Genomic DNA, 15909 nt, shown 5'->3' on the forward strand with positions numbered 1-15909 from the left:
TGGGGGAACATTCGCCAAAAAATGGATGATCTACAAGCTCACAAAGCATCACTTTGGCAGGGTTCTTAAACATTTTCTGTTTCAATAGTACTTTTCTAAACTCAAACCTCCAGACATTTCGTTGAATTCTGGGGTCCCCAAATTATTTTGGGTCCCCAGTGTGCAACATTGTTTTCTCACTCAACAGTAAACAGACCTACACAAAGTTTAAGTGTATAGAGGGTATCTGCACATTTCTAAAGTGACAATTTAAGGACTTTTTATTACCTCTAAAACATAATAACATTGGCCAAATTGTCGAATATTAGAGGTTGAAATTGTGAAAATACTACATGCTCACAACGCTTTGTGGAACCGTGTAATACAGTACACAATGTAATGCCTCAACTCTTAGTGCTCGTCAGGGTGGGGGGGTTCCCCAGTTAAAATATGATTATTTTGGGGGTCGCGGCCTGAAAAGGTTGAGAACCACTGGCTTAGGTAACCGTGTAATTAATGTAAAAAAGTTAAGACAAAATAATAAAGAAATAAAAAGTATAAAAAGTACTCTTTTTATACTCAAAGTGTAGTTTTTAAATAGGCTACTTTTTACTCTTACTTTTGAGTAATTTCCTGGACTGGTACGTTAACTCTTACTTTGTGTATTTCATGAAAGTAACAAACTTTGAGTAGGACTTTTCAGTACTCTTTCCACCTCTACACACAGACTGCCCTCAGCTGCATAGCACTGCAGAGGTTGGTGCAGACGTACAGCCCAGCAGTTCATCAGAGGTTGGTGCAGAAAGCCCAGTAGTTCATCAGTGGAAGCTTGCGACTGTTTCAGCTGCTACGGTCTGGTGAACAGTACCGCAGCCTCGAGGTCGGTCCAGTCCATCAGGTTCCTGGACAGCTTTTCTACACCAGGCCAACTTATAGGAACATTAGACACTAGAGGCTTGTTGCTGTCTCACTGTTACACACACTCACATGCAGCTGTGAATAGCTCTTACCTTAGCCCACCCCCTTGTTTCCCCAACCTTGTACATACGTATAGTGTTTTTATAACTGTGATGATTTTTGAATGTTGTTTTTTTTTGCTTGCTATTTGTTATGTCCATGAATTGAATACCAAGGACTTCCGATGTTTGTCTAATAAAATACTCAATCAATCAAATACAGAAACACGGTCACAGAGATATGCAAGCACACGCACACATACCCCAACTATTTACTCTGAGAGTTTGATGCTTCTTTTTTGGAAAACATTGACTGTAAAGATATGCCCAAAATGAGGACACCAGGTCGAAAGTGGTTTGATAATTGTATTAAGTATATTCATCTGCTAAATGGACCCTTTTAAGACAAACATAACCAAATAAAATTATGTGGGGAAACAATGGGGGCACTTAATCAATTGTTTTGGGATAGTTTGCAATACCTGGCATTACAGTACTGTCTAAAACAGGTCCAAATATTTCATCATCACGCTCAAATGTCAAACAACGCAACAGCCATTAATCAATACCAGCCACTGAAGATTTCAAGATTAAACTGACGTATTGACGAGGAGTCTATCGGCCAAATGTAAATGTTCCTGAATTTAACTAATGGACACTCTTGAGGATTATTAATACAGACATCGACAGACCGTCTCAGTTCAATTCAGTATGCAAAGTGCCAATATTTGCTTATAGCGTGCCAGCGCACTTGGCTGACGTGCTCAAATGTGAAGGCTGACATTAAAAGAAGCATCAATCATGATAACTATAAGATATGTTTGCGGTAAGGTCTTGCTGCGTGGTCATTTGGCTTATATGGATACGACGGGCTGATAATTCCCAGAGGCGCCAGCCGAGGGAAATTATCAGCCTGAAGTGTCCATATAAGCCATAATGACCAAGCAGCAAGACCTTATAGCACTTATTACCGACTAATAAATACTATTAATAATTTGACTCAAAACTAAAAACAAAACAAAGTATTTCCTTGTTTACAGACTGCTGAAAGTATTCCACACGGTCGCCTTGGAAAACAAGCAAGTGCTGATCAAATAAATCCATTTTCTGATACTGCGTTGTCTATTTCTCGCCTCAAATGTTTCTAAAAACATTCTTGAGAGCAACGTTTAGTTGTAAATGACGCTGTGTGTTTGTTTACATGGCTGACATGTTGGATACAGCACTAAATTCACGCAGTGCAGCCAGGTGCTCTGAGCCGTTGATGAGGCAGCGGTGAATTATAGAGCGGAGCGGTCATTATACGCCTATAATTCACCGCTGATTTCAGCGCTCAACCAATCCGAATCAAGCATTCAACCAAGCCGGGTAATAATGAAGAAAGAAGCACCTGTTTGCCTTGATTCTATGGTTTCTATGCTCTGATTTTGCACCTACAACAAGACAGCAGATGATTTACTAACGCGTGCCATCACTGTAGCTCATGGGTCTTCAACAGGGGGTCCGGGACCCCTAGGGGGTCCTCAGAGTTATTACAGGGGGTCCTCCAAACCTTTGAGTGACAAAACGTTTTTTTTTTCCCCTTTTTTATATTAACCACTTGAACCCTAGTGTCCATCTGAGAACTTTAGCCGAAAATAGCTGATCTACAAGCTCACAAGTCACAACGCCTCGCAGCGCAAGAGGTTTGGTACAGAGGGGGAAAGGAGCAGACTAAGTACAGAATGAAAGGTCAAGTTTATTAAGTATTGACAGTTCAAGTGGTTGAATATCTGAAAACACAAATGACTAAAATATGACACAAAATAAACAAAATTGTATTCAAAAGATTACGACTAAAACTGTGGTGTCAAATTGAACAGCGCTGTCTGTCTGTCTGTCTGTCTGTCTGTCTGTCTGTCTGTCTGTCTGTTCTAGGGATGGGACGATAAGTGATATTATTGTTTATCGTGATAAAAAACACGATAATCGTATCGTGGAGATTTAATTTATCGCGATATCGTCCTCCGTCATGCATGGGATCAATTCACCTTCTATTTGCTGAGCTGCATATCCGGTACCACTTAAACCCTCTATAATATACTTGATACAGTCTTTTTTTCACTCTCTATATGTCTTTGCCTAAAAATAGCAGATCTACAAGCTCACAACGCGTCTGCTTTTTTTGGGCAAATGTCCCCCCCCCCCCCCCCCCCCCCCCCCCCCAGGATGATGGATTTTTATTATCGCGATATTGCAAATCGCGATTTCTTTTGTGACAAAAATCGTGATATGAAATGTTTGTATCAAAAATCGTGATATGAAATGTTTGTATCGTCCAGGGACGTGCTGGGCCCCTGATTCAGCCCAGGAAAAAGAGTTGGAGAGGCCCTCATTGCGCGCTATAGAGAGAGATCTCTCTCTATAGCGCTGCTGCTATTCAAAGATTTGCCATTTCAGATCATGACAAGTGACAAGCCAGTGGGCCAATTACATGAGTTACCGGAGACCGGGGGAGTGCAGGGGCGTCACAAGGGGGGGGACTGAGTTACTAGGGCCCAAGGTGGAGGGGCCTGGAATTATTTTTATACTTTTTAGCTATTGAAAAATAGCAGATATACGGTAGGCCTACAAGCTAACAGTGCGGAACCGAGTGCCGTGCTGCAAGCTTGTAGATCTGCTATTTTTGAAAAGTTGTGGAAAATGTGTGCAAATCTTTGAATATAGGCCTATGTATTTTTCAAGCGAACATTTGTAACTCAAATTTTGCTTCTGGGGGGGGGGGTCCCTGGAACTAAATATTTTGAGATGGGGTCCATGGCCAAATACATATCATTTCGGGGGTCCTTCACATGAAAAGGTTTGAGCACCACTGACATGGAAACATAGGTTTTTCAAAGACTTTCTCACAATTTGTCAAAAATAGCAGATCTACAAGCTCGCAGCGGGGCACCGATCTGCCATTTTTCAATAGTTAACGCACAAAATAATGCGTAATAATGCGTTCCCGGTCTAAATGGGTTAAACCCCCTCCCCCTATGAAGAACATTCATGGGGGGGCCCACAGTGACTCCTTGTGCCCAGGGCCCAGAATTTGGTGCGACACCCCTGGGTTAGTGACTCCAAGGGAGAAGTGCTAGCTAGGCTTGATTGATCAGTAGGTGTTTCCGAACGTCTAACTACACTCTCTTCTAAAGGACTTTGATTTAAATGCATTCCGTATAGCCTATACGGCACACATGTGCACACATAGACATATATAAAAGTGCCCTTTTATCCGTCTGTAAAAAGTGCCCTCTCCAGACCATGAATGCAGTTTTTACTATGGTAAAGGAAATGCAAATGCCCCCTTTTTCCATGCCATACTTGATTAACCTGAACCTTGTCCAAACTCTTGAAATTGAATGTGGCATCTTATGTTGAAATAATCACCCTCTCTGTGTAGAAATCCATGCCGTTACGCCACATCTCCAGAATTGACTTGATTATGCTTAGTTCAGTGTGGTGTCACGCATCTGAAAATAGCCCACCTCCAATCTCTTGGAGGTCAGCTGTTTTCGATATTTCCACCAAAAGGACCTTTTAGCAATGTCAGCCCCTGCCTCTCTAACATTCTCTGCACGTCCCTGCTATACAGTAGGAAAAAAACACGATAAAATAAGTCTAAGAGTAAATTCAATGAAAACAGTAGAGCAGTAAGGGGCTGGGGGGTTAGCTGGGGAATGCAATATTGAAGGGGGGGGCTTGGAGAGCGGTTTTGAAGGATGGGAGGGGTGGAGACAATAACCAGCACAGATAGACAAAGAGACATTCATGGACATATATTTGAAAGTATTTATTTTGGCAGCTGCATACCCCTGCCATACCCAATTGGTAGGGGTGGTGAGAAGTATTTTGAAGTGGATTCTTTGACTGCCAGTGTAGGCAATGAAAGTCGAGACCGAGACCAGATCAAAATAATACAAAATAAAACCTCTTTTGAGGTACTGTGGAGACAGACACGAAACGTGGAGAGAAAAGTGGCTTGTAGCAAATGGTCTGGCTGGCCAGGAATCTAATCTAATCTGGGCTTGTGTTGTGGTGGTGGGGGGTGGTCAGACCTTGTGGTCAGTGGGTATTATCCCTTTTTTGCATTTGTAAGTATCTACATAATATATTCCAGACTGTGGGTTTACTTACTAAACCATTTACTCACTAGTAATTCATTAAATATAAAAATAGTACTAGTAAGACCCCTCAGGGCGACATGTTCTTCTTGGCCATCTGGCCAGTGATGTATATCGGACCAGTTACCCATATATGGAGACCCCTGGTACCCATATATGGATATCCATGTAAGTACATCCCTTACATGGAGATCCCTGTCTGAACCAGCCACACAGATATGGGCGGTCTTCCTCCGTATAAGGGCATTCCCATATGAAGTCCTGTTAGATATGGGCTTAATATTGATGACATCAACCACTGTTAGAGTGGTTCCCATCCCATCTGTGTGCAGTTTGCATGTTCTCCCTGTGTCTCCTAGGGTAGATACCCTCACAAAAACATGCAGTAATCCTGGTCTCTAAAATGCCTCCCCCTAGCCAGCCGGGGCACCTGATGGAGGGGAAAGGAACTGGTTGGAATAACGTGTTCCTTCCACGCGCTAATTCCCCCCGTCAGGTGAAAATAAACTAGACCAGGTCAACCTGGTTGTGCCAGACCCCCTGTCTGTCATCATCATTTATGACATCATGCCTTTTGTAGGCATGTCATCATCATGTCATCATCATATATACCCTTTATATAGAAAACCCGGACAGACAGACCGACATTTGCTTATGTAGGCCTACCCATTTCATGGGTCTGGCAACAACTTGGACTACTCATGCATTGAAGGAAGCATGAGGTCAGTCCGTTGTCTCCCCAGGCGCGGCAGAGGGAGAGCAGAGCCCAGGATTACATAGCTTGGGCAATTGGCACAGGGTGAAAAAACGGGTTACAAAATCGTGGGATAAAAAATAAAAAAAAGAGTGGTTCCCATGACATCACAACAATATCTTTTATGCCCACACATGGAGATCCCTATCTGAACCAGCCACACAGATATGGGCCATGTCTTGGCCAGTAACACATCTTAGCTACTCTAATTCACACGCATGCTTGCACACACTCACCTATGAGTGGAACGGAGTCTGAAGTAGCAGGCATGATGTCAGCGATCATCAGGGAGAAGACGGTTAGAGACAGCAGCACCGTAATACCTGTAGGAGATGGGACACACAGAGATGGTGAGGGCAGGGGCGTCACACCACATTCTGGGCCCTGGGTATTCACTGCGGGGCTCCCCCCATGAATGTTCTTCATAGGGGGAGGGGTTTAACCCATTTAGACCGGGAACGCATAATTACGTGTTATTTTGTGCGTTAACTATTGAGAAATAGCAGACGTAGATCTGCTATTTTTTGAAAAATGTTTCTATGTCGGTGGTGCTCAAACCTTTTCATGTGAAGGACCCCCAACATGATATGTATTTGGCCACGGACCCCCATCTCAAAATATTTAGTTACAGTGGACCCCCCATAAACAAAATTTGAGTTACAAATGTTCGCTTAAAAAATGCATATATTCAATGATTTGCACACATTTGCGCGACTTTTCAAAAATAGCAGATCTACAAGCTGGCAGCGCGGCACTCGGTTGCGATGTGAGTTTGTAGATCTGCTATTTTTCAATAGCTAAAATATAAAATGATTAGGGCCCCTCCACCTTGGGCCCTAGTAACTCAGTCCCACTCCCCCCCCCCCCATTGTGACACCCCTGTGTGTGTGTGTGTGTGTGTGTGTGTGTGCGTGCGTGCGTGCGTGCGTGCGTGCGTGCGTGCGTGCGTGCGTGCGTGCGTGCGTGCGTGCGACAGCATTGTTGACCTACACTGTTGTTTCACCTGCCATGTTCCAAGTGCAATAATGAAAAGTATGCCTTTTCAGATGTCAAAGCTAATACACAACATGTTGTTGAAGAGGACAGTGGAAAAGTGACCATTTTGAAACTAAGTGGGGTGTACATTTTGACCACAGTCTGGAAGAGGTATTCCTTAAGGTGCTTTAAGTACCAACGTCTTAAGAAATCAAATTACTTTAAGCCTAAACTAGCTTGTTCAGCAGAAATGGGAATTCATGAAGAGAATTATATTGGAAGGCGCAGTTACAGACTCTTGGTAGAAGGTTGTGCGTGAGAGAGGAAGAGTTGTCTGGTTTCGGAGTATGTGGTGGAGGCAGTGTTGATTTCGTTGACTAAAACTATGACGAAAAATGTTTGTCGACTGTGTTTTTTTCACTGACGAAAACTAAATAAAAACGAAATAAAAACTATGCTGTGATGACACAAAAATAAAACTAAATCTATTGACAATTTCGTCAACAAAATAAAAACTAGATTAAAACGTTTGGGAGGGACTAGTGGAGAAGACAGTCATTTTATGTTTGGTTGCTCTCAGGTGTTGCATGCTGAAAATAGCAGATCTACAAGTTCACAATGCGTCGCAGCGCGACGCGTTGTGAGCTTGGAGATCTGCTATTTTCAGCAACCAAGTGTAAAATCAGCCATTACAATGCCATCAAGGCCTGCCAAAATACATTTCAGTCAACTAAATCAACTGTAGATTTAGTCGCCATAAAATCGTATGTTATTTAGTCGACTAAAATTAGACTAAAACTAAAACTTTTCAGGTGACTAAATTATGACAAAAACTAAATTACATTTTATTCAAAAGACTATAACTAAAACTCAAAATCAAAATTTGCTGTCAAAAACACCTCTCCTCTCCTCTCCTCTCCTCTCCTCTCCTCTCCTCTCCTCTCCTCAGTCTTACCCAGCTCTGGTCCATAGCGTTAGTGGAGCTCTCCCTAACGCTATGTTCTTCTACCTCCATATTCCTTGGCAAAACCTGAAAACTCTGCTGTCTGGTCCGAAAATAACAAAAACTGTTTCGCCCCTCACCAAACCAAAGGTATCAGTGGACAGGTGAAAGGTTACTCTATGTACTGGACGCAGTCTGAGCTCCCCACCACACGCTTAAAATACATTTCTAGGGCGAAATGAAAAATATTCCACCTGACGGAGACACTTTTCCTGGTTGAAGACTGTTTTTACGAAACAGCGCTTCCAACATCGCAGAGCTGAATAACACCCATTGAGACTAATGCTCTGTTAATGCGGTGCATTTCGGTCCTCTGACCTGCGCGGCAGTAGTGAGCTGGCGCCGTGATGGCGATGACAAATAGTAAAAAACAAGAAGAAATGGAGTCTCCATCCGGTGGAATATTTTTCATTTAGCCCTAGAAATGTATATTAATCGTGTGGTGGTGGCCCAGACCGCGTCCACTAAGTAGAGTAAGCTTCCAACTGTCCAATGACACCTTTGGTTTGGTGAGGGGCGAAACAGTTTTTGTTATCTTCGGACCAGACGGCGGGGTTTTCTGGTTTTGCCAAGGATTTGGTAGGAACATAGCGTTAGGGAGAACTCCACTAACGCCAGGGACGTGCTGGCCATTGGGAAAAGCGGGACAACTCCCGAACGGCCGGTTCATTCTCGGCCGGTCCAGGCCGGGCCATTAGGAAACATTTTAACTGTTTGCACAAAAGTAAAAATTTAACTGTTTACACAAAAGTAGTGAAAACAGCAGATCTACAAGCACACAACGCCTCGTGTGTGCTTGTAGATTGGCTGTTTTCACTATTTTAAATCGTTTTTTAAATGATAAATACAAAACAAACTGTTTTGGACATACAAGTTTTCCACCCAACAACAACAAAATATAGGCCTAATTCATGTAATTGGCCCACTGGCTTGTCACTTGTCATGATCTGAAATGGCAAATCTTTGAATAGCAGCAGCGCTATAGAGAGAGAGATCTCTCTCCATAGCGCGCAATGAGGGCCTCTCCAACTCTTTTTCCCGGGCTGAATCAGGGGCCCAGCACATCCCTGCCTCTGCCTCTCCTCTCCTCAGTCTTACCCAGGCTGATCTTCTCTCCAGAGTTGGCGGGCAGCATGAACATCAGCAGGGTCATGGCGGAGAGGAGGACGCAGGGCACCAGCAGGTTGAGGGCATAGTACAGGGTCCGCCTCCTCAAGGTCACCACGAAGGTCACGTCCGGGTAGGGCTCTGAGCAGCAGTCGTAGAACACCTCGCTGCGACCCCCCGGCACCCCTAGAGGGAGACAAACACACCCTGCAATGTTCGTGAACAGTATACTGTACCTCTGTCGAGTTGAATGTTGTCAAGCTTATTAAAGGACAGCTTAGTTTTTTTAACAACAAGGGTTCATATTTTAGATAGTCATTAGAGAAAAGAAAAGATGAGTGTTAAAATGTTTTACTTCTTTCTATCGTCTTAGTGATTTTAATGGTAATTTCCATGCATGCCCCCAGGTTGGGGATATTAATGCAAGTGGCTAAATATGTATTTTTAGACACAGCCCATTCCCAAGATGCACCGCAATCTTTCATGGGCAGATTTGACTTATGGGGGCTGGTGTAAATAGTAACAAAGAAATTGACGGCGTATTGTGTCTAAAAATACATATTTAGCCACTTGTACGCATGCCCCCACCCACTGAAATCAAAATACTAAAATCGCTAAAACAATGGAAAGCAATAAATGAAAACATTTTAAGACTTCTTTTCTTTTCTCTAATTACAATCTAAAATATGAACCCTTGTTGTAAAAGACCAAAGTTGTCCTTTAAATAGATTAAATGAAATGTTTGTGATGTATTCTGATTGTAATCATTGTTATGGAGTGTTTGTTCTTTAGTGAACAAAAAATACATTTTCAGGTTGTTGGGATACCAATTAAATCCAAGATACATGCAGGACAAATTAGAACTGGAAGTGAAGAAACAAAAAATAAATTAGCAGAACAAATTGGAAATGGAACGCTTTAAAATTGAAGCTGATAAATGGGTTCTCTCTCCTGACTAAATTAATTGGTGACCCATTTTTAAATATATTTTGGGTTTACTAAAGCAGTGGTCCCCAACCCGAGGGTCAGGACCTTCAGGGGGGTCCCCAAATTATTTTGAGGGGTCCACAGATGGCAGTAAAGTGTTATGGACTTTCAAGACCTTATTAATACCTCAACATAAAAAAGAGAAGAAAAAGACCATTACTGCATAAAAATGAATCGGCAAACAATTATATAAAACTGGCTAAACATTGGCCAAACTGTCAAATATAATCATAAGATAGAAGCAAACTATTTGAGAATAGCCGATGTACAAGCTCACAACGCCTTGTGTTGCAAGGTGTTGTGAGCTTGTAGATCTTCTATTTTATATATAGTTTTCTATATATATATATATATATATTAAAGGTGTCAAAATTATCGCGTTAACGTCGGTAATTAATTTTTGGGATTAGTCACGTTAAAATATTTAACGTAATTAACGCTGGGTCTGCTCAATATGCCGACGGGCCACTGTTCCGACTATACGCATGCGCAGAATGGTCCGCCCATACATCCCATAATTCCACCAGCCGTTGCTACAGTGACAGTGCAGTGTGCAGCTGAGCGGATGCATGTAAACCTGATGTAAACACAACATGGAGCAAGAAAAGGTTGGCCCTATGGATGGTTTTCTGTATAAAAAGGACAAAGATGGAACAATAAATAAAGAAATAGCAATTTGCACGCACTGCAGTAAAGAGTTTAAGTTTCACCGAAGCTGTTCAACGCTAAAGTACCATATCAACGCTAAGCATGCATTTGTTGGGGCTAGTACTAGTAGTGGCTTGCTGCAGACAACATTGAATGACCGCAGACCAGTAAGCAAGTCCAACGCGGAGAAATTAACCAACAGCATTGCCAAATGGGTTGCACAGGACTGTCGACCGATTTCCATCGTTGAGGACAAGGGCTTGGCTAACGTTCTGAAAGTCGCGTCCTGCGACATGTCATACAAGCCACCATCAAGAGGCACAATAATGAATAGAGTCCACAAACTCTATGAAACTGAAAAGCTGACAAAAGAGGAGGCTTTAGCTCAAGCGTTATATGTCGCCCTGACAGGAGACCACTGGACGTCAGTGAGTAACACAAACTTCCTGGGAGTAACTGCTCATTTCATCACTGAAACGTGGGAATTGGTGTCCTTTGCGCTAACAGTAATGAGAACAGAAGAACGCCACTTTGCAACTGCATGTGCAGAACAGTTCCAAAAAGTAGCACGCAAATGGGACATTGAAGCAAGAGTTACAGTCATAGTGACTGACAGTGCACGCAATATGATTGCTGCGGCTCGTATTCTGCCATACGAGCACATGCCCTGCATCGCTCACATCCTACAGAGATGCATCACTGTGAGTCTGGCAGACAGTGGATTCGTCGGTGCGTTGGCCAAGTGTCGCAAGATTGTCGGTCATTTCAAGCACAGCCCGTCAAACGAAGATGAGCTAAATGCAGAGCAAAAGAAACTCGGACAGAAAGAGGAGGCACTGATCCAAGACGTTCCAACGCGCTGGAATTCCACGCTGGAAATGGTGAAACGCTCGATAAAAAATCAAGCAGCAATAAAAGCAACACTGGATCAACAACAGCATAAACTCGTTATGCTGACGCCACCAGAATGGGATAAACTCCAGAGACTGGAGGCACTTCTGGAGCCCTGCCGGTAAGCTCTCTATCATATAATGTGACCAGTCATTGTAGGCTAAAATGCAATTATTTAAATGAATAGACTATACGTTAATCTACTATTATGCAACAACTTGTGTCAGAAGTGTAGGGAACGAACTAGGCGATCGCCTACTAACTGAGATCTGATCTCGCAAAAAAAAAAAAAAAAAGAATCTATTTCCACTGTGTAAAGAACTGACTGGACAGTATAGTGTGGTAGGACCGTAGGCCTATAGAATGTCGCTCAACCAGTTTCATTCATTGACTGGTAGGCGGCCTGGCCATTCTAATCAACATGCTCATAGAGATGCAAATTGGGCCATTACAGAGCCCTTCTGCAGCCAGGCAGCGGCAGCCTACAGATACAATTAACACACTGAACAAAGTCCACCATACTTTCCTCCTACCTGTAGGATATCCTCTGTTCCAAATTAATAAAGTCCTTAATGTAGTAAACAGCTTCCAAACACAATCTTGTGTTCAAGTAATTTACTTGTTTCTTTCCTTCTCTCTCCCCCCTCTCCCTGTCTGTCTGTCTGTCTCTGTCACTGTGTCTCTCTCTCTCTCTGTGTGTGTGTGTGTGTGTGTGTGTGTGTGTGTGTGTGTGTGTGTGTGTGTGTGTGTGTGTGTGTGTGTCATTGTGTGTGTGTGTGTGTGTGTGTGTGTGTGTGTGTGTTCCACTGCAGATATGTGACAGAGCTTCTGGGTGGGGAGGCCTACGTCTCCTGCTCCGTAGTACTACCTGCCCTCTGCCACCTGCGCCGTGTAATGGACATCTCTGATGAGGACCCTGCGTATGTGTTGAGATTTAAGGCCAAATTCAAGGAAGACCTAGCCTCCCGCCAAGAACACACCAACAATAGATGGCTCAAGATTGCAACGGCACTGGATCCACGCTTTAAAGACTTAAAGAGCATTCCCAAGGCAGACAGAGAAGAGGTGTGGACCACACTTGGAGGCATCCTGCGTGAATCATCACCCAGAAGAGCTCCACCCACTTCTGAAGAGGGACCACCCAAGAAGAAAATGAACCTTCTTCTAGAGATAGGCTCAGATTCAGAATCAGAGGAAGAGAGAGAAGTACAGCCTGACAGAGCCTTACACAGGTACAGAGCAGAGCCCATCACAGAGGACTGCCCTTTGAAGTGGTGGGCATCTCATGCAGGAGCCCATGCCACGCTGGCCCCACTGGCTCGCAAATATCTAGCCACTCCTGCATCCTCAGTTCCATGTGAAAGACTCTTCTCACTTGCAGGTCATGTTGTGCAAAAGAAGCGGGCAGCATTACTGCCTGAAAATGTTAACAAGTTGGTTTGCCTCAGCAACTGGCTAAAAGATGATGAGGCTGAGAAGTGAAAAGGGCCACATGTAACTGTGTAGGCCAAGTTCTTTTGGTTTGATGAAAAGAATTAAGAAAAGAAAAGATGTCTTTGTTTTTGTTTTGTTTTTGCAAGATAAATGGACAAGATAAGTGTGTAACAAAAAGAGACCTTCCTATTCTGTTTAGAGGAGTAGCAATGAGACGATGAAATGTTGTCATTGTACAAAAAGGGTTTAGTTCAAATAAGAGAAAAGGCTTGGCTAAGATGGCCATAAGTGTGTTACAAAAGAGACACCATCCTATTTTGTTTTGATGAGTAGCAAGCAATGTCACGATGAAATGTTGTCATTGTACAATAAGGGTTTAGTTCAATAAGAGAAAAGGCTTGTCTAAGATGGCCATTAAGTGTGTTACAGAAAGAGACACCATCCTAATTTATTTTATTTTATTTTATTTTGATGAGTAGCAATGTCATGTTGACATGTTGTCATTGTACAAGAAAAAGGTTCCAGCCAAATAAGAGAAATTGCTTGGTTAAGATTGTCAGTAAGTGTGTTACAGAAAGAATGTTCTTTCTTAATCTTAATATCACCATCCTGTTTTGTTTAGAAGAGCAATGTTGCATTTCTTTCTCAATAATACCACATTGATTGGATGATATTTTATAATAATACATACTGTATGTTAAATGTATCCATCTGCCTTCTGTCATTTATCTTTCCATTCCCAATGATATACAGAAATAAATGGCATATTTTGGACATAGTTCGATTTGTGATTAATCATGATTAATTAATTTTTAAGCTGTGATTAATCTGATTAAAAATTTTAATCATTTGACAGCCCTAATATATATATATATATAGACATCTCCATATATGGAGCTGGCCAATACCTCTACATCTGACCTCACAGACCCCAGATATGGATATGGCTGACCTGTTCTGACTCGACCAGCCAGACAATAGTTTAACGCTTCTTAAAGGGGTACTGTCACCTAAAGGGGTTGAGGGGCAGATTACACTGTGACATGAGCTTCTCTGAAAACGGTCTGAAACAGTCTGAAGCTCATGTCACAGTGTAATCTGCCCCTCGCCCCCCAACAGCTGACCAGTACAGTAAGTAGTCATACAGTTAGGCTATACAGACAATTAATTTGATTGGTGTATAATTGCGCATCCCCACAATGACATCATAAAAATATTAACTTGTTTTTTAAGATGATTCTTAAAGTGACAGTAACCCTTTAGGTGACAGGCCCCCTTTAACTGTGCCGTATTAAAAAGCTATGATGTTTCAGCGCGACCTCGCTCTTTAGGGCGTCTTACTGGTAGCCTAGTTTTAGTCATCATAGCTTAGTTTTTATTTCATTTTCGTCAACGGAAGGAACACAGCAGCTGTCTCACCCAGCAGTTCCCACTCTCCGTTGAGCATGAACCCCGAGATGTCGGCCTCTTTCAGCTGGAGGTCCAACAGCCAGCCGTCAAACGTCCAGGAGCCGAACTTCAGCTCGCAGCGCTGGACGTCGAACGGAAACCAGCGGACGTCCACGTTGCACGTACTGACGAAGATCCCTGTGAACACGTCTATAGTTTACACACGTTTCACTCAAAGAATCACAATAGATCAGCTATTTTCAAACAGCCTAGGTATAGAATAGGGCTAAAGTGGTTAATGTATGTTTTATATTATGTATGTCCGCAAAGTAACTGGTAACTAAAGTTTTCAAATAAATGTAGTGAAGTCAAAGTACAATATTTGGATCCGAGATGCAGTGGAGTAGAAGTAAGTATTGGAAATTGGGAATACTCAAGTAAAGTATAACAGTGGTTGAAAAAGTACTTGCATTTTTTACTTAAGTAAAAGTATCAATACTGCAATACTCTGTTTGGGTGCCCTCACACCAAAATACCTAGAGTGGAATCCGCCAATGCATTTCAATGAGAATGGAGCGCTTTTTGCAGAAATCCTCTACTGGCAAAAACGCTCCATTCTCATTGAAATGCATTGGCGGATTCCACTCTAGGTATTTTGGTGTGAGGGCACCCTCACAAGTAAAAGTCAGAAATACAAAATGTACCTGAGTAAAAGTATGAAAGTGTTGGCATCAAAATGTACTTAACGTAAAGTACCAAGTACAAAATGTTTGAAAATAGCTGATCTACAAGTTCACAACGCTTTGCGATGCGACGTGTTGTAGAACTTGTAGATCGGCTATTTTCAAATAGCCAAGGTATAAAATAGGGCTAAAGTGGTTTATGTATGTTTTATTATATTATAATTTATATCTGCAAAGTAGTAACTAAAGTAACTAAAGTTATATGTTTTCAAAAAAATGTAGTGGAGTAAAAGTACAATATTTGGATCCAAGATGTAGTGGAGTAGAAGTAAAAGTACTGAAAATTGGAAATAATCCAGTAAAGAAAAAGTAAAAGTACTTAGTTACTTTACACCACTGCTAAGTAAAGTACACCACAGAACAGGACAAGACTAAAGACAAAGAAGACTAGACAGGTAGGACAGATAGGACAACAAGGATTCAGTCAGGAACTACATTAACACACACGCGCACACACACACACACACACACACACACACACACACACACACACACACACACACACACACACACACACACACACAGAACAAAACAACACAACACAACACAACACAACACAAAACAAAACAACAAGTGAACTTAGGAGTCTTCTACCGTGAAAAGTTGGGTCTTAAGCTTGTTTTCCCTATAGGGCAGGGCACGGGGGCAGCTACGTATACGGTCATGTTACAGCTTGTATGTGGCGTCCACCGCCCACCCACCCACAAGGCAGTTTTAATACAGGACGTATACAAGATGATAAACACAGTGCAACGTGGCTCATTTATCAAGCTTGCGTTTGCCGGGGTTATTGTGCTGACACGGCGCCGGTTCATGACGCATCGATCAACGTCTGCAAGGCGAGCTCCGGTACCCAGCATTGGCCTTGTTATTGTGTGGGCGAGAAACTCTCTATCTA

The 15909-nt window shown here is 42.5% G+C and overlaps 1 protein-coding gene across 1 annotated transcript in view; it reads right to left on the minus strand.

Moving 5' to 3' along the window:
* The window catches only part of LOC308296603 (neuronal acetylcholine receptor subunit alpha-7-like), a gene marked incomplete at both ends in the record, with an annotated part of 32107 nt that overhangs the window by 10492 nt on the left and 5706 nt on the right, over window positions 1–15909 (minus strand). The window contains 3 exons of the mRNA XM_080739928.1: window positions 6071–6157; window positions 8911–9105; window positions 14299–14466. Coding sequence (XP_080596054.1) covers window positions 6071–6157; window positions 8911–9105; window positions 14299–14466 — 450 coding nt within the window. The remainder of the gene's footprint in view (window positions 1–6070; window positions 6158–8910; window positions 9106–14298; window positions 14467–15909) is intronic.

Source organism: Nannobrachium achirus (assembly GCF_963921795.1).
Source record: "Nannobrachium achirus genome assembly, chromosome: 2".
Classification (NCBI taxonomy): domain Eukaryota; kingdom Metazoa; phylum Chordata; class Actinopteri; order Myctophiformes; family Myctophidae; genus Nannobrachium; species Nannobrachium achirus.